Below are 18,843 nucleotides of genomic sequence, written 5' to 3' on the forward strand. Positions count from 1 at the left end.
GAAATATGACGATAAAATGATGAAATTGATTTTCTGGCATGGCTTGTTAATTTATTGTAATTAACTAAATTATATATAATTGGTTTAAAGACTTCTAGAAGAAGAGTTCTAAGAGTTTTGAGTAACGTTGGTCTTGTTAAAATTAGGTATACATAAATATAGCTTCCTAAGATGATATCTTGAATGGGAGGAGGGATGATGATATTTAAGGCTTTTGGGGATGTTATAAATTTGGATATATATTTTTAAATGCAAGTTCATCTTATAGTCATATTTCATACTGCCTCATGATCTTTTTTATTATCTTGTACAATAAGTCTTCCCAATTAAATTTTAAATACCTAAGTATGAGCTCCATGTCCCATGGTACCAAGAAAAAAACATCTTATGCATAGTTGATGCTTAATAGACACATCTTTATTTTATGGACAATAAGGAGAAATTCCTCACTTTTAGTGACTATCATGTGTTCTTTATTTTCCTGTTCCTCTAGCATCACCATGGGCATAGTCATTATGTTTCAGAGACTCTTCCTTCTAAGAAGGACCAGGAAGAGGGAGTGACTGAGAAGTTGCAGAATGGAGACCTAGATCACATGATACCACAGCACCTGAATAGGGATCTGGAAGACAAGACCCCAGGGATAGACGAGAAGGTTATTGTAGGCTCTTTGTCTGTCCAGGTATGTGGGTCTTCATCTAATGAACTTAAGGAAACTATACAATTAGTGATAGAGCTCTGGGCGTGTGGTTCTCTAATCCTTTGTAGGAAAAGCTCTCTTCTCTAATATTCTTATTGGTTGGGGGTGGGGGGGAAATTGGTTCTCTTACAGGATCTACAGGCATCCCAGAGTGCATGTTATTGGATAAAAGGTGTCCACTACTCTGACATTGGCACATTGGCCTGGATGATCACCCTGAGTGATGGCCTCCACAACTTTATTGATGGCTTGGCCATTGGCGCCTCATTTACTGTGTCTGTTTTCCAAGGCATCAGCACCTCAGTGGCAATTCTCTGTGAGGAGTTTCCACATGAATTGGGTATGTAGGAGCCTTATTGATTGTATTGCTTATACATGTACCCTTTATGAGAACTATACATCCCTACTTACAATTCCACAAAAATACTTTTTGTATTTTTTCATTTGTAGAATGTAAGTTCCTTAAGGACAGGCATTGTTTTAGTTTTATCTTTGTATTCCCACGAGCTACCATAGTACTTTACACATAGCAGGTGCTTAATAATTTTATTGAATTGAATTAAAAACTAATTTGGTTTGAAATTTAGCACTGCCTCTTGCAAGATTCTCCAACTTTGAATAGAGACCATACAAGATTTTCTTTCTTTCCTTATTCTCCCATTTAACATGATTATGAAGGAAAAGCCTCTATTCTACTACTCTACTTGTGGTGTGGAGATGACCCCCATTCTTGAAGACTCTGCCCATGGAGAGGAAGCTTTGATAGGTCTTACCAATCCAGAATGCACCCAGCCATGGGCTGCCTATTAGTTGCTATAGGCCCAGGCTCATTAATGCAAAGAGGGTCATCACTCATGACCAGATGATTGAATTATTTTTCATCCTCAGCAGGTCATGTAAACCACCTACCAAGGCAAGAAAGAATTAGTAGCTTTGTCAGTTCACTCACTGCCCACGCTGATGAAATTATACATCTTTATAATATTAATATGGCATTTTAAAAGAGGTTAATATATCCTATGCTCATTACATTTATGACTGAGCACAATAAAAAACTGTCAGAAGTCTTAAGTTGGAGCTTCTGTGAAGCCAGCTAGCTGCTAAAATGTGAGCCAGAAAAAAAGGAAACAAGGACTGAGATGGACTTATACATTTTGCTTGTCTCCAAGACAAAAATTAAAGCCAATTATAGTTTTCATGTCTTTATTATTCATGGGAATTAGTTTCTGATACCAGGCTTTGGACATTTGGCCAATTTTCCCAATTATAGGCAGCTCCAAAGCCTATGGATATATTTGCTTTTACTGTCATTTATTTTATAACTTTTGAGTAATCCTTGATTATCCATGAACTTTGTCTTTGAAAGTTTATCCCTCCAAACTTTTTCCATCTTCCATAACTTTGTGTCATCTTTCAAATCTTAATCTTAATTTTTTTTTCCTACTACCTTTGCTTACCTTTTTAGGAGATTTTGTCATTCTTCTAAATGCTGGAATGAGTATCCAACAGGCTCTCTTCTTCAACTTCCTTTCTGCCTGCTGCTGCTACCTGGGTCTGGCCTTCGGGATTTTGGCTGGCAGTCACTTTTCTGCCAATTGGATCTTTGCTCTCGCTGGGGGAATGTTTCTCTATATTGCGCTGGCTGATATGGTAAGTCTTCAATACTGGCCCTTACACTCTTTGCATGAGAAGGCCTACCAAGAACATACTGTGTTGTGAGCAACTCATCAAATGAAATAACGTATAAACAGCACCATGCAAATCTTAAAGTGCTCTATAAATGTTCTATTACTATGATCACATTTCATCAGGGCCCTGATTTAATGACTATTACAGATTATAGGTCAGTTTTCACAGGAAATCATGAATGGTGGACCATCGTGGTCCACAGTCACATGAGGTGCAACTGCATCTCTAAATCTGCTAACAGCTTGTTCCATGTGGCTTGATTTCCATCATTCCTGAAGGCTGCAGATGGCCCCAAGTAGCTCAATCCCCACCAATAGTGTGAGGCTTAGGGTAAGAGCTAGTGAAAACCTGGCTTCCTTTCTCCAAGCCACAAATGGCCACAGACACAAATATATACTTGTCACATATAGCTTACTTAAGTAAGCTTGAGTTGCTTAAGTTATAGCCCACACTACTGCTGACTGCATTCTGGAGACAGACCAAGACATGGCTATACTGTGTACATTAAAAAAAAAAGTGTTGTTTCTGTGTGAAAGGCTGATTTTCAACCAGAGTTCAATAGCTAGTAGGAATGGAACCTTATTTCCTGTCACTCCAAAGATGTAATTGCCATGAAGAAAAGATGGCTGCATGTGACTATTAAATGCTTTTGTGGAAGGGGGGTCACCTAAGTGATGTAAAGGATAGGGCATCAGTCCTGGAGTCAGGGGGATTTTGGATACTGGACACTTAATAGGTTTGTGACCCTGGATAAGTCACTTAACCGCAATTGCCTCATTAAAAAAACAAATAAACGTTTTTACCTGCTGCGGCTGCTGCTGCAGTTGCCTTCTTTTCTTTCACATGGGAATTGTAGCAGCCTTCAGAATTTGCTGGGACCTGGGCTGGGTTAACAGGAAGGTATGGAAGGCCAGAACTTTCATTCTTTTATTCATTTTTTTCTCAGTTCCCAGAGATGAATGAAGTTTGTCAAGAAGAAGAAAGGAGTGGCAGCATCCTCATTCCCTTTATCATCCAGAATCTGGGTCTGCTCACAGGCTTCACCATCATGCTAGTTCTTACCATGTACTCGGGGCAAATTCAAATAGGATAGTGCCATGCTATAAATAGTAGGTCTGGCAGTGGAACTCACTGGGGTACCCTGTCAACACACAGCACTGGTCTGAGGACAATTTCAACAAAGCACGACAGAAGAGGCATTTCTGCTAAAGGCTATTCCCTCATCTAAATGTCAGATCTCTTAAAAACACTATCCTAGAATAAACTTCCCTAGTAACTGGTTGCTAGGTAGTGCCTCCCACCCCTCTGCCTGCTCTCTTCTCAAAAACTGGACACTGAAAACAACATGGAAGAAAGACCCAGCTTCTCTCTTTGGCTATTTTCTGCCGTTTTTCCAGGAACAAGCACTGCTGGCAGTGGTACCAACAAACTCCAGAACCCATTTCCTCTGTGATCCAGCACATGTCCTTGATTCTGTTAACACAAACTATAACTGGTTGTTATTACTTGCTATTAGCAGATGCATCTGGACCTCACCATGTCCCCTTTTGAGAAAAGTTCACCTTTCATATAGAGAAAGGATCCATCTCATCCCTTCAGAGTTTCTTTATTTGCCTCATGCTTTTCAAAGGGAAATGGGGCAAATGATGTTTAAAAAGAAGGCTCTATCGAGTGAGGAGAATAAGGGCAAAAATGAGAAAAAAGACAAAGCCACATTTCTTTTGCAGTGATGATGGCCTCCTCTTACTGAGGGACTGTTGTTGGTTGAGCTTCTACAGGCATCCCCAGCATGTCATGACTTTTCCTCTCTTTCAAGCTAGTTAAACAACAGACATAACTATTACTGTTTCAGCCTCCTCTTTTCTCCAGAGATTGGAGGTAAGGGATTCCTGTAGCTTCCAGGAGGTTCTTCTTGCCTCTTTAGAAGCATCTCTCTGAAGTATTCAAGCTGCTTTGTTAGAGAGGAGACCAAACACATCTTTTCCCCAAGTCAAGACCTCTACCACAGAGGCAAATAAAGGGGGGGACAAATGGGAGAAGAGTGGGGCTGGCCAAGATTCAGAATGTACTAAGAGGAAAATAGTGCTGTGAAGACATGGCGAACCTTGAGGTCAGAAGACTTTGGTTTAAGCAACTTAGAGGACTTAAAGACTATACTGTGAATTAGCTTATAATAGCACTCCCTATTGTAATGCTTTCCAAGAAAAACAAAAGGGAGACAGTAGTGTGATTGGTCCTTGATAATACCAACTTTCTAAAGAAGATGGATGTACCTGATGAAGCTAGAGCCCAGCCCTAGGGAATGTGATGGTATGGTTAGAACTTTGGCTTCAAGGGATAGCTGTTCCCCAAGTTCACTAGGTGAATTGATTTATTATTATCATATTGATAATGTCTAATTCTTCAGCCACTTGGGCAGTGGAGATCCCTGGAAGCCATTTAGGCAGTGCCTCACTGTTGCAACCCAGGGGCTGTCTTGGCTAATACTCATTTACTTAACTGGGAAGGTTGGTAGTCCATTGCTAGCATCTATGAGGTTTGTTTTTTCTTCTCAAGTCTGCAAATGAGGATAGGGCTGATCTGTAAGAAAAGGTACTGCAACACCCTCCATCATTTATTAGTTAAAAACAGCATCTTTTTTCTTTTTTCTTTTTGATCCCTTGGGGAACTTTCCTCATGTCATTTTCATGTAGGAAAAAAATGAGGAAAATGCCGATAATTCACTCACTGATAAGAGTTTTCCCTCTTTGTTTTGCTTGTTGCCTTAGGTAGGCTGAGGTTGGGCTATATAAGGAGAAATTTTGTGATTAAGGATTGTGGGATATGCAATTTTCATCAGAATTAAGGCTCATTTGTACCAAAGAGCTGTTTCCTTGGACTTTGGAACCTATCTTTCTTTTATTTTAAGCCAATTCTTTTGTTTCCTTTTTCCCCAGGAGCTGGAGAAACCAAATCTACTGTAGATCATTCTCTTATACAGGAGAACCAGAAAACCTTTATTTTTCTTAGCTCACATTTATATTAAAATATGTTAAGTCTCTTCCAAAGGATTCTGCCTTTCCAAAACAGTACTAAATTCTTGGCTTTAGAAGAGAATATCAGTTTAGGGTGAATGGCTTCCTGATTTAGGAGAATTGTTCAGTGGTAGAAAAATTATTTTAAATCACTTAAAAATCTGAAACATTTTTAAAAATATGGCATTTTTTCTGCCTTGCATACATCTTAAGAACTTTCTTTGCCTTTTCCCATAGCTGCCTCAAGAAAGTTCACATTACAATGTAAAATAGAGAAGAGGTCAGTTATAGCAAAGGGGAAGAGACTTCGAATATTATCGCAACTGATTAAAAGCTGCCATTAGTAACAGACCTGCCTCATATGCTGAAAATATGGCTGCTATTGGTGGATAACTCAGTGATATTTTAATATGCATTCCCTCCACCGCAGTATTAACTGTTGAATTGTACTTTTAGAGCAATTTGCTATATAGGTACCTGGAATTACACTCTATCTCTACCATCTGCACCCCCATTTTACTGCTTCTATGGGCTAGCTCCGTTTTCCTATTTGAAATAGAGGAGGGTTGAGATAGGGGAAGAAGAAAGTGCTGAGTTTAGTGCTTCTCTTCCAGGGCAGAAGAGTTAGACCATATAAAGAATTCCCTCCCACTTTGAGGGGAGGCAGCTTTCCCTTGGTTAGTAGGATTATTCTCAGCTTTTTCAGAGTTAAGAGCTTGGTTGGGGGGTTAGAGTGTCTAGAGAAGTTACCATTTGAATGCTTAGAGTATTGACACATCAACCTTTATTTGCTCTTCATACTGAGCTCATAAGAAGCCCCTTCAGTCTACTTTTTCTATGGTCTATATTTAAATGCATCATCTTCTACTAACATAGTGGTCTCAAGATGGCAATTTGAAGAGGCACTCTATTATTTTACTTAGCAGTACACATTGCATTGATGGTATGCAAAAGGGGAAGTCAATTAAATTGAGTTTTTATTATTCATTTCTTTTTAAAGTTCTACAATTCCATCACAGTATTCTTTTTAAAATCTCAGGTGTTAGAAAAAAACAAAACCCAAAAATTTATTGTCATGTGGACTGTAACCATTTTATTTGTAAGATTCTATAAATAAATTTATATTCTGTAATGACTGAGAATCCTAAACGTGGTCTGTTGCCAAATTGTACAAGACTAAGCCAACCTATGGAGTAATGGAAGTTTTTAAACACAAGGTGGCACAAGTGTATACAGCTTTTTTTTTCCCCCAAGAAGTGGAGTTGAGTTAATTCAAACTGGGTCCTGTGGTTTCTTACCCATTCTGAAAATGGGCAGCATAATCATTTTAAAAGAGTATCCAGTATCTCATAGTGTCATTGAAGTTGGCAATAGAGTTTAATAAGATTTCCTAAAGTAACTATCACTATTTTCTCTCTGCAAAGCAAAAAAAGTAAAAATCAGCAAAACCAGTCAACACATCTGATGTTATTAAATGCAATCACCTAGACTTCCCTTCTAAAAGGGGGGTGGAGGAAGCATTCGTCCATCTCCTTTTTGAGTCCAAGTTCCAAAAGACTTAAAATCAGAACTGGAATCTATCCCTATGTTGATTTGTCTTCATCATACACTGATGATGAATGCAAGGTTCTGAAAGAGAAAAAGGGCATATCTGTACAAAAATATCTATCACAACTCTCTCCATAATGTCAATGAATTAGAAACAGGGTATACATCAATTGGAGAATGGCTGAATAAATCATGGCAGTAATGCATGATTATAATGGAATATTATTTTGACAAAAGGTACAGAGAAATCTGAAAAGATCTTGCAAAGTAAACTTCGATAAAGTGAGCAGAACCAGAACTGATCAAAACAATGACCAACCAAGATTCCAGAGGACAGATGATGAAGTTGTGACAAAATTTAGAATGAGACATACATTTTCTTGGACATGGCTAGTGAGGGAATTTCTTTAACTGCATATTTAGGGATTTTAAATTTTGGTTTTTTTCTTGATAATGGAAAGAAAATATTTTTAATTTAAAAAGTTACTTTTATGAAACAATTTTGAAACACAGAAATACACCAACAAACCAACCTAGTTACAAGAATTTTCTCAAATCTTTGCCTCTCCCTCACACACACAAAAAAAATTTTAAAAAATTTGAAGAACAGTGAATCCACATATATATGCCATACCAGGTATACATTTTTCCAAATGACAAATTTTTTGGTGTTTCCAAAACCAAATACCTGCTTATAAAATGTGCTATATTTTGCTATAAAAAATACTGATTGTTCCATCATCAGGATTCTGAATGATTTCCCAATAAGTGAAAGATTTACTCATAAATTATTACACTCCCATCAGCCATTCACAAGTATTTATTAAGCCTTAACTACTTGAGAGGTTTTGGGCTAAGCAGTAAAGATACAAGAAAGGCAAAAACAGGGATCTTACAATCTGATTGAGAGACAACATTCAAATAATTGTTTACATACAAAATATATCCAAAGTGAATTGGAGATAATTTCTGCTGGAGATGGAGAAGGAAGGAATGGATCTGGGAAGGCCTCTTCTACAAGTTGTGATAATGAAAATACCCTCCATCTCTGACTGGTTCTTTCTATAATTTCCATTTTAAGGAATAAGCCCAGGCCAGGTATATTTTCATTCTTTTCTAAGTTACATTCTTAATCTTAAGATGTGTTGTCTTCTGCATTAAAATGTGATTTTAGTGTAGAGCCTATTTTTACTTTTCTTTGAATCTTCAATGCTTAGCAAAGTGCCTGGCACATAATCAGCATATAAATGCTTGGTGAACTAAAATAACTTAGATTGTAGATTATATAGAAAAAGAATGAAGTGTAAGAAGAATAGAAAGGTAGAGAAGGGCCAGGTAGTGAAGATCTTTAAATGTTTTGTAGACTTAAGTTCACTTTGTGATCATGATCAAATCTGGCTATTTAAGAAGAAATACTAATAGGATGATTCAAATTGTAGATTCAGGAGGAACTGATTAACTCACACTCTCTCACTCTCTCTCTCTCTCTCTCTCTCTCTCTCTCTCTCTCTCTCCCCCCCCCTCCCTCCCTCCCTCCCTCCCTCTCCCTCCCTCCTTCCCTCCCTCTCTCTTACATTAGGTAAAATGCCAATTGTCATTAGTCATTGATACTGTTCTATATGCTGCAAAGATGTGATGGCCAAGATGTGCAAATCAAAATTCTCTCATTTAAATCCCTGTTCCTCTTCTTTCTGAGTATATATTCCTTTTCTCTGCAGAGAAATAAGGCTAAAGCCTACTATATGCCAGACACCAATCACTAGAAATACAAAGGAATGTAAAATACTGTCCCTTATCTCTAGGAATCCCCTATTGGACCTGAGGTAACAACAAGCAGTTACCTATCTATACACAATAAATTAGCCATAATCAGCCATAGGAAGTCACAAGTATTAAGATGGAAATGAAGAAAGGCTTGGAGAAGGTAGAATTTTAGCTAAGACTTGAAGTCAGGGAAGTCAGGAAGCTGAATATTTCAGGCATCTAAGAAAGCCAGTGAGAACACCAGTCAGGAGATGAGAGTTTTTCTTCTGTCAATTATATCAATAAAGTCAGTGTCAATGAATGAATGAGTAATTGAAGGCAGGAAAGAATAAGGTGTAAAAAGACTGAAAAAGTATGGAAGATCTATGTTATGGAGGACTTTAAAAGAGATTTTATATTTGATTTTGGAAGTTACAGGTAACCACTGGAGCTGACTGAATAGGGAAGGAAGAGGAATAAGCATCTACCATATGTTAGGCACTGTGCTACAAGTTATCTCCCTGTACATATCTCTCATTTGATTTTTACAACAATCTTATGAGGTCAGTGCTATGATGTCCATTTTACAGGTGAGGAAACTAAGGCAGAAGTTAAGAGGTTGTTTAAAGTCACTAGCTAGTGTCTGAAGTCAGGTTTACTCAGGTATTCATTCCTCTCTCCAAGGCAAGCACGCTATCCACAATGTCATCTATCAAGGGGCAGCAGAGTAGTTGTAGAAATGATGTCAGATTTATACTTTAGGAAAATCAGTTTGACAGATGAGAGAAAGACAGGCTGGAGTAAGGCAAGACTATTGTAACCAATAGACTATTGTAACAAGTTAATAGCCATTTCAGAAACAAGGGTGATGCACTAATGTCTTAGTCAAGGGAAAAGTATCCTCATGCTATTTTCTGGAAGCTACTCTCTGCTCTTAATTCATATGAAAGATTTAAGTTTCTTGTAGTCTTGGTAGTATTGAATAATCTTTTTCTTAAAATAATTTTATGTAAATATATTTTATTACATTTACAACTTCAAAATATTTTCAAATTATGCATAAAAATTCCAAATCACCTAGAATTTAAGGTTAATTTATACATTTAATGTCTTTTAACAAAATACTATCTAGATTTATACTTGTGTCCCCTTCCAATCATTTTGGTGAATTTTCTTAGATTTTGTTGTTTTTACTTATAGTATGTATTATTCTAAATCTGCTTTATGTTGAATTGCTTTGTCTTTCCCTGTTTATATTCATGTGTGTTGCTTTCTAATGAAACTTTTATTTCAATAAGCAAAAATCCACCTTTTCTCCCTCCCAATCAATCACTCCAATCAAAAAAGAAAAACAAAACTCCTAAATTTTCACACTAGCCACATTTCAAAAAATGTCTCATATTTACCTCTCAATTAGGTGCTAGTTAGTTATGTATTTCATCACAAATATTCCAGAATCATGACTGGTTATTAAATTCATTAGAGTTCCTAAATCTTTCAAAGTTTGTTTTGTCTTTCTAATATTGCTCTCATTGTACAAATTATTCTCCTGGTTCTGTTCTTCTTCATTCTGCAACAGTTCATAGAAGTCTTCCTGGATTTCTGTGAAACTATCCCTTTACAAAACAGTAATACTCCCTATCACATATACTTTAACTTTTTCGGTCTTTTCCCAATTTGTGTGCACTCTATTGGTTTCCAATTCTTTGCCACTGCCTCCCAACAAAATCCAAAATAAAACTACAAATATTTTGTACATTTTTTGAGTTTATTTTTTTTAGGTCTAATTCCTTCTTTAACCTAATCTCTCATTCCTTCTTTTCTTCATTCTCTCCTGTTTCCCTGTTGCATGAAATGTATTTCTCTATCTCTGTGTGTGTATTGTTATATATATTATTATTCTTTCCTCTAACTAGTTGAAATTAAGGTTCAAGTGTGTTTCCTCTACCTTTTCTTCCCTGTTTTTAGATATTTCAGCACCCTAATTATGTGAAATAATTTGCCCTAATTTCTCTCCCTTCTTCCCATGCCAGTGTATTCTTCTTCTCCCTTTCCATTCTATTTTTTAAGATCATCTAGACATAACAACTCCCAGACCTTCTGACTTAGCCTGCTTCTATGACCCTTGAAAATGATTTAGTTCACAGGTACAAGTATCATCACAAGTACCAGTTTATCTTTGTTTAGTCACTTGTGATTATTTATTCACATGCTATCTTTTCATATTTATCCTGAGTCTTGTGTTTTAAAATTTTTACACAGCTCTAATCCTTTTTTAAAAATGTCATGCTTCAAAGTCCTCTTTCATTATCAGTGTTTGCTTGTATGCCTATATATTTTATCTTCTGGAGTATCTTATTCCAATATATGTTCCTCTATAGTGATGGCTGCTAAATTGTGTGTATTTCTAACTGTAGTTCCTTGCTACTTAAATTCTTTATTTCTGGTTACTTGCAGTATTTTTTTCCTTCAATCTGGAAACTCTGGATTTGGGCTCTGATGCTCCTGTGAGTTTCCATTTTAGAATTTATTTCAAGGGGTGACCAGTGAATTTTATTTCTATTTTATGTTTTTCTTTTTAAAATCTTTTGTTTTTAATATTTCTTTTTTATAGGAGAACTTCTATTTAGTCCATTCTACTTTTCAGGAATTTGCTCTTTGGGCATGATTTGGGCATTTCCTGTTGGAAATGCATTCTAGCTCCCATTCAGAGCTAGAATTTTCACTTTTCTACTTTTTTCTTCAAGCACTCATATTTCATTTTTAAGACCTTTTCAACTTTTTTCAACTCTTTACCTTTTAAGAATTCTAGTTATGCTAAGCTATTTTGAGATTTTGCTTGCGATTTTGGAGTACTATATTCTGAGTTTGTATTTTGAGCATTCCTATTACCATAACAGTTTTTTATGGTTGAATTACTTTTATATTTTTGTTTGCTCATTCTTCCAGACTACTTCCTAATATCAGATTTTATGTTCGGGTCAGGTTCTACACACTTCTGGAGAAATGTCTGGGCTGGTCCTGCTTCTGCTTTCAAAGCAACCCTCCAAAAGCAGTCTATTCCTGGGTAAAATCTGATCACTAGTACCTCTGATCTGAACTCTGCAGGTTTCTGACGTGGATTTAGTTTTGAGCAACAGGGCTTTGAGCTGCTAGATCCAGCTATTAACAGGAAGTTGGAAAGTTCTGATTTAGATGAACAGAAGTATAGGTTTTCTTGTGATCTAGTATGAGTACTGTGTTTATTCCTCTGCAAACTTTAGACTGGGTTTTAAACTAGGAATTTAGACCCTTGTACACTCTAGTGGTCAGAGCCACACAGCTAGCTATTGCTTGCTACTGAATTTGCTGCCTGCTCAAGACAAAGAGCCCAGAGTAAAGAAATTTGTCTTTAACTCTGAAATGCCATACCTAATACCTTTCCTCAAGATGCCCTAAATCAGTGACTCAGTACTGAGTAGTGAGCAAAAGAATTGTCATTTGGCACTGGTACCTGCACCCTGTGGCAAGGTAGATCTCACCATCTAGTACTTTCTCTTGCCTTAGTGTACTGAATCTCCCTGCTCTAGAATGCTGTGTGCTCCGTGATTGTGGGCCAAACTTTATTCCTAGCTAGCGTCAGGAGTCCTTTCTATCTCTCTATGTTGACTTGGATTGGAAAAATCATAATGATTTTTTTTCATTGTGGCTCCTCTCCATATTTGTGACTTTCTGACATCATAACATTGTACTAATTATTCAGCCATTTCCCAATAATTGGAAAGATAAGTTGCTTCCAGTTTTTGCTTTGCTTATTATTATAAATAAATGTCTTATGAAAATTTTTGTAGTTATTTTTTCCTCTTTAATAATATCCTTAGGGAAAAACTCCAGAACTGGGATCACTAGATCAAAACAAGAACAGTTTTTCAGTTGTTATTGTATATTGTTATACAACATTCCAAAAAAGATCCGATCAGTTCACAGCTCCAGCAGCAGCTTAATCATTTGACCATTTGGATAGTTAGGATATAGCACCAACCCTGAGGTCAGAACCTGAGTTCAAATGTGACCTCAGACCTTTTTTTTGGTGACCTTGGAAAGTCATTTAATCCCTGATTGCCTCCCCCACAAAAAATTAGTTTGCAAGAATTTGCCTGTTTTCCTACATAGTCACAATTTTATCATTTTAAACAATATTTGCCAATTTAGATGGGATAGTTCTCAGTATTTTAATCACTCTTTTTGTGATTTTAATAAACTTTGAGTAACTTCAGGAAGTTATTGAAAATATGTTTTCTTGTTTCTAATAAACAGATGAAAAAGTCCACCCTTTTTCTTTTTGGACGTAAAAAAAAAAATCTGCATTTACTATCAGATTCCATTTAGTTAGTTGTGCTGAATTGTGGTCTTTTTTTTTTATTCTATATTCTTCTATTTTTAGTTACAAGATTAAGGGACTGGGAAAGAATTGAAAACTGAAAATGAGATATCAATGTTAACTTATTAATTTTAATAAAGTGACTTAAAAAGGAAAATTTCCATTTCTTCAGGCTATCAATATGCATTTATTCATTACTTGTTTTACTCCTTCCAGTGTGCTGGGTGCTGGGGATAAAAAGATAAAAACTGAACAATTTTGTCCTCAATGAGTTTATATTTTATTGCAGGAAATAGCATGTACATATATGGGTATACAACAGATATGAGCTAATTTAGGGGGAGAAAGTTTTAGCAGCACGGTGAGGGGCAGAATCAGAACAGGTTGTTTTTTTTTTTATAGAATATGGTGCTTAAACTGAGTCTTGAGGCAAACTAAGAATTCTAAGAGATGAAGGTAAATTAAGAATTGGAGGAAATGGGAAATGGTATTGCGAATGAGAAAACAAAAAGTCTATTTTGGCTGGATTTCAGAATATATAAAAAAGTAACAAGGCTAAAAAGGTAGGTTGTGACTCTTGTTCTCAAGAACTCTAAATGACAGTTTATATTTTATCTTGGGGATAGTGAAACACTGCAGTTTTGGGGAAGTGAAGGAAGGAAAGCTAAAAGGAGGTGATGGACTTGTCCTTTAGAAAAATCACTTTTGATAGCTGTGTGAAAAATGGATTAGAGTAGGGAGAGATTTGAGTTAGAGAAACAAATTAGCACTTTAACAGTCTATGCAGGAGGTTCTCAAGTAGAGTGGTGGTTGTGTGTTGGAGAGAAAAGGACAAATGCAAAAGATATTTTGAAAGTAAAATCAATAGGATTGAATTTTATCATTTTAAACAATATTTGCCAATTTGAGTGGGATAGTTCTCAGTATTTTAATCACTGTTTTTGTGATTAATAAACGTTGAGTAGTTGCCCAGGAGGTTACTGAAAATCTGAAGAAAAAGTCCACCCTTCTTCCTTCTGGATGTGAAAAAAAAATTGCATTTACTATCAGACTGCATTCATATGATGTTAGTTGTGCTGAACTGTATTTTTTTTTTAACTAGATATGAGTGCAGAGGATCCCCAAAATATACAGCAGCTCCAGAATAGTATCATGGGTTTCCCAAAAGAATTTGTAAACTTAGATCGTTTCTAGGTGGAGGCAGATTTTTTTTATAATTGTAATGCTAATTAAAGCAGACTAAATTCCAAACATGGAAGGTAGCAAAGAACAGGGAGCAAAAAAGTACATTTATAAGGGAGAACTAGTAGAGGCAGAGTTGGAAAGTACAGAACACTAAAGCAGGGTAAATGACATCATGAAATTGGGATTCACGTGATTGGAAGTTTGGTATTGGGGATTAATAACAATCCCTTTTATCTTCTTTCATGAACCTAATTATTTGAGTCCAGTGGTGAGATAGCCCATATTTTTAGATGACAAACCAGACATCCCTGAAGGATAGCTTAATGGGAAAAAGATTTCAGGCTCAACTCCCTTTTTGTCATACACATTCTCCAAGGTTGTGCCACATCATTCCCAAGAACTAATCAATACACTGAGATCATCGAAGGGCTGGACTACACTATTCCCAAGGCCAGGTGGCCTGCGGTTTCTTGAAAAGTATTGGATTTTCTGCTACAATTGGACTTTCTATGACATCAAATCTATCAAGATAAAGATGTATATAGATACAATTTCAAAACACTAATGAAATAATGATTAAAATAGAGGGATATCCAATATTCGTGATAGTATCACACTAATTCAATAAACTGACAATACTATATACAAACCTAGTAAAGGGATGCTTTAAAGAGCAAGACAAAATAAGCTCAGAATTTCTTTAGAAGCAACAAAAGACCTAGAATCTCAAGAGAAATAATGAAACAAGTAAAAATTACTACTTTTAAATCTGATTATACTATAAAGCAGTAACCTATTTGGTACTGATAAAAAAATAGAAAAACAGAACACTGAAACAGACTTATTGCTCAGAAACAACTGAACTCAATAACCCAACGTTTCATAAACCTAAGAGCATAAATTAGATAAAAACTCCTTATCTGACAATACCTTTTAGGAAAAGTGGAAAGCAATGTGGCAGAAGTTGTTTTAGTTTCTTAACCTTTTAAATGTCATAAACTATAAAGAATTAAGATTTTTAATGCATAAAATACATGGGATTAAAAGGAAATTAATTATATTAACTAGAGTTATAAAAAAATTTCAGACTGCAGGTTAAGAACCTCTGGTTTAGATTAACATCTTAAGACATGTAATATGATAAGCCTAAAAAAGGATACATGAACTGATGTTAAAGATCATAAAAATAAAAAGTTTTTAAACTGGAAAAAAAGCAGATTAGGTACTATGTAGAGCTATGACGGAGAAGAGTTTATAACTAAATAAGACACATACACTATTATAAAAAATAAAATTTATAATTCCAATTACATGAAAAATTTCTGAATGAACACAAGATAATTAGAATAAAAGAGAAGACAATCGATTAGTCAAAAATGAAAATTTGTGTATCAGACATTTCTTATAATGGTTTGATATAGAAGATATAAAGGAATTTATCAATCAATAATTATAAAGCACTTATGATGTGCTAAGGCTGTATTGAGTATTAGGGATACATATATAATGAATGATATATAATCTCTACTCTTAAGGAATTCTAATTGAAGAGCCAGGTCTGAGTATATAGAGAATAAATATAAATAAATATAAAGTAGTTGACTATAAGGTAGTTTGGGAAAAATGGCACTAGCAAGTGGGGTATCAGGTTAAGCTTCATGTATATGTGTTTGAGCTGCACCTTGAAAAAAGAGGGATTCTTTGAGTTGGGTAAAAGTACATTCCAACATTGGTGTTAGCCTATGCAGAGGTACACAGAAACAGAATGGAGAGAGATTAAATGTAAAGAACATAGAGAAGAACCAATTTGGTGTATCAAAGAAATACAGGAGGGAGAATAATGTCCAGTGAAGCTGGAAGGATAGGTTAGGACCAGTTAGAGAAGGGTTTTAAAAGCCAAAGAGAAAATTATATTTAATTCTGGGGAGAGATCAGGAAGCCACTGGAGTAAAATGAGTACGAGAGTGACGTGATCTGATTTGTACCTCAGGAAAATCACTTTGGAAGCAATGTGTACAATGGACTGGAATAGGGGTAGAATTGATTCAAATAGAACAGTTACAAGATAGCTGCAATAAACTAGGGTACAGGTGATAAAAGGTCTGACCTAATCCAACTACAGAAGATCAACCATATAGAAGATCAATACCATAATTGGTGAATGGCTAAAAGATATAAACAAATCTTGAAGAAATACAAACTCTTAACAATCATAGGGAAGACTAATCCAAATCACTAATAATAAGAGAAGTACAAACCAAAAACTCAGAGGTTTGACTGCACACCAAGCAAATTAGCAGATAAGTTAGATATATTACTTCTGTAAATTCTACAAAAACTCAATGACACCCCCTCTTTTGCTTATGATATAAATTTTACTCTAAAGTTGACCATAATTCCCCTGCCATCCCTACACCAAAATTTTATTTGTAGTCCTTTAAATCATTTCTTTTAATTCTTGTTGCCATCTCATCTTCTCCTTTCCACCTCTTTTCTTTCTTTTCAAACCCATCTATGTTAATCAGTAGTTAGCAATAATGCACTATTTTTAATGTTTCTGTATTGATTGCATTGAGATAGCAATGAGTTAATGATAGTTGAAAAGTATTATTGTTTAAAGAACTCAGCACTTCTTTTCCAGATGCTCATTTTTTTTTTCCCTCTCAAGCCCTAAGTCACTTAAGGACCCCTAGATTATTCCTAGTTTTTTTCCCCCCTAGCCCAAAGCTGTTCTGTTTTTTGCAGAAACTTCTGAAATTCATCTTTATTTTAAATACCCATTTTTTAAAGACTACTTGGCTATGTTAGGAGAATAAATGTTATAACAATTATATTCTAGCTTCTGGAATATTTTTCCTTATGGAAATATGGAATCTTGCGAGATTCATATTGATATTTACTGTGTAATATTTTTTCTTTTTGCTTTGTGTAGGATAATTGCACTGCCACAGTATACTTGAAGTTTGATAATGATGTGCCTAATTGCATCAAACTTTAATTTTTTTTTCCTGATTAGAATTTAGTTAATTTTTTGTATTTGTGATATCCTCTGGAAATTTCCTTAATTGATTTTCTGAGATAGGGTCATCAGATTATTTTCCTTCAGTTTTTACAATCACTAATAATCCTCAGATTTTCCATCTTTGAACTATCTGTAGCACAGCTATAGATCTGTCACTTCTCTTTTTCTTTTTTTGGTTGAGACAATTGGTATTAAGTGACTTGCTCAGGGTCACAGAGCCAGGAAGTGTTAAGTGTTTGAGGTCAAATTTGAACTCAGATCCTCCTCACTTCAAGGCTGGTGCTCTATCCACTGCACCACCTAGCTGACCCAATCTGTCACTTTTCTATGTATAACTTCCAAAACTTTTTCTAGCACGTATATTTGATTCTATTTTTCTCGTTTCCATTTTTCTTTCAATTTAGAATTCTGATTTTACAGATATTTTTCTTTTTTTCCACTAACTATTAGAAGAATCAGAATAAAAGGGAAAAACCACAAGAAAGAAAAAAACAAAAACCAGTGAAAATAGTATGCTTTGATCTGCATTCAGATTCCATAGTTCTTTCTCTGGACTGAATAGCATTTTCTCTCAGTTTTTTAGAATTGTCTTAGATCATTGAATTGCTGAGAAAAGTTAAGTCTATCATAGGTGATCGTTGCACAACATTGATGTTATTGTGTACAATGTTCTCCTACTTCTGCTCACTTCATTCAGCATCAGTTTGTGTAAATCTTTCCAGATTTTTCTGAAATCATCTGTTCATCATTACATTCGTTTACCATAACTTGTTCAGCCATTTCCCAGTTAAAGGGTATATCCTCGATTTTCATTTTTTGCCACCATAAAGAGCTACTATTAATATTTTTGTACTTATAAATAAATCCCTTTCACCTTCTTTTAGGATCTTTGGAATGAGGACTCAGTGATATTTCTGGATCAAAAGGTATACATAGTTTGGTTGCCTTTTGGACATAGTTCCAAATGGCTCTCCATTTGATTTTCTCTCCAAATGGTTGGATCAGTTCACCATGCTATCAATAATAGATTAGTGTTCCAATTTTCCCACATCTTCTCCAACATTTCTCATTTTCCTTTTCTGTCATATTTGCCAATCTGATAGGTGTGATGTGATACTTCAAGTTGTTTTGATTTGCATTTCTCTAATCAATGATGATTTACAGTACTTTTTCATATGACTATAAATAGCTTAAATTTCTTCATCTGAAAATTGCCTTTATATTTTCTGAACATTTCTCAATTGGGGAATGACTTGTATCTTATAAATTTAACTCGGTTCTCTATATATTTGAGAAATGAAGACATTTTTTCAGAACCATGGGCTGTAAAAATGGTTTCCCAGCTTTTTGTTTTCCTTTTAATCTTGTTTGCACTGGTTTTATTTGTGTAAAATCTTTTTAAAGTAATCAAAATTATCCATTTTGCATTTCATAATATTATCTTTTGTTTGATCATAAATTCTTCTCTTTCCCATAGATCCAACATGTAAACTATAAATTTGCTCTCCCAATTTGTTTGCCTTTATGTCTAAATCACATACTCATTTTGACTTTATCTTGGAATATGGTGTGAGATGTTGGT

General features: G+C 35.3%; 1 protein-coding gene across 4 annotated transcripts in view; it reads left to right on the forward strand.

The window, feature by feature from the left end:
- Window positions 1–6,545, forward strand: part of SLC39A14 (solute carrier family 39 member 14) — a 77,601-nt gene extending 71,056 nt beyond the window's left edge. For all 4 annotated transcript variants that reach the window (XM_031950875.1, XM_031950874.1, XM_031950877.1 and 1 more), the window contains 4 exons: window positions 494–682; window positions 833–1,040; window positions 2,166–2,350; window positions 3,336–6,545. In XM_031950875.1, the coding sequence (XP_031806735.1) occupies window positions 494–682; window positions 833–1,040; window positions 2,166–2,350; window positions 3,336–3,482 (729 nt within the window). In that variant the 3' untranslated portion in view covers window positions 3,483–6,545. The remainder of the gene's footprint in view (window positions 1–493; window positions 683–832; window positions 1,041–2,165; window positions 2,351–3,335) is intronic.
- Window positions 6,546–18,843: the final 12,298 nt, after the last annotated feature.

This window comes from Sarcophilus harrisii, chromosome 2 (genome assembly GCF_902635505.1).
Source record: "Sarcophilus harrisii chromosome 2, mSarHar1.11, whole genome shotgun sequence".
NCBI lineage: Eukaryota > Metazoa > Chordata > Mammalia > Dasyuromorphia > Dasyuridae > Sarcophilus > Sarcophilus harrisii.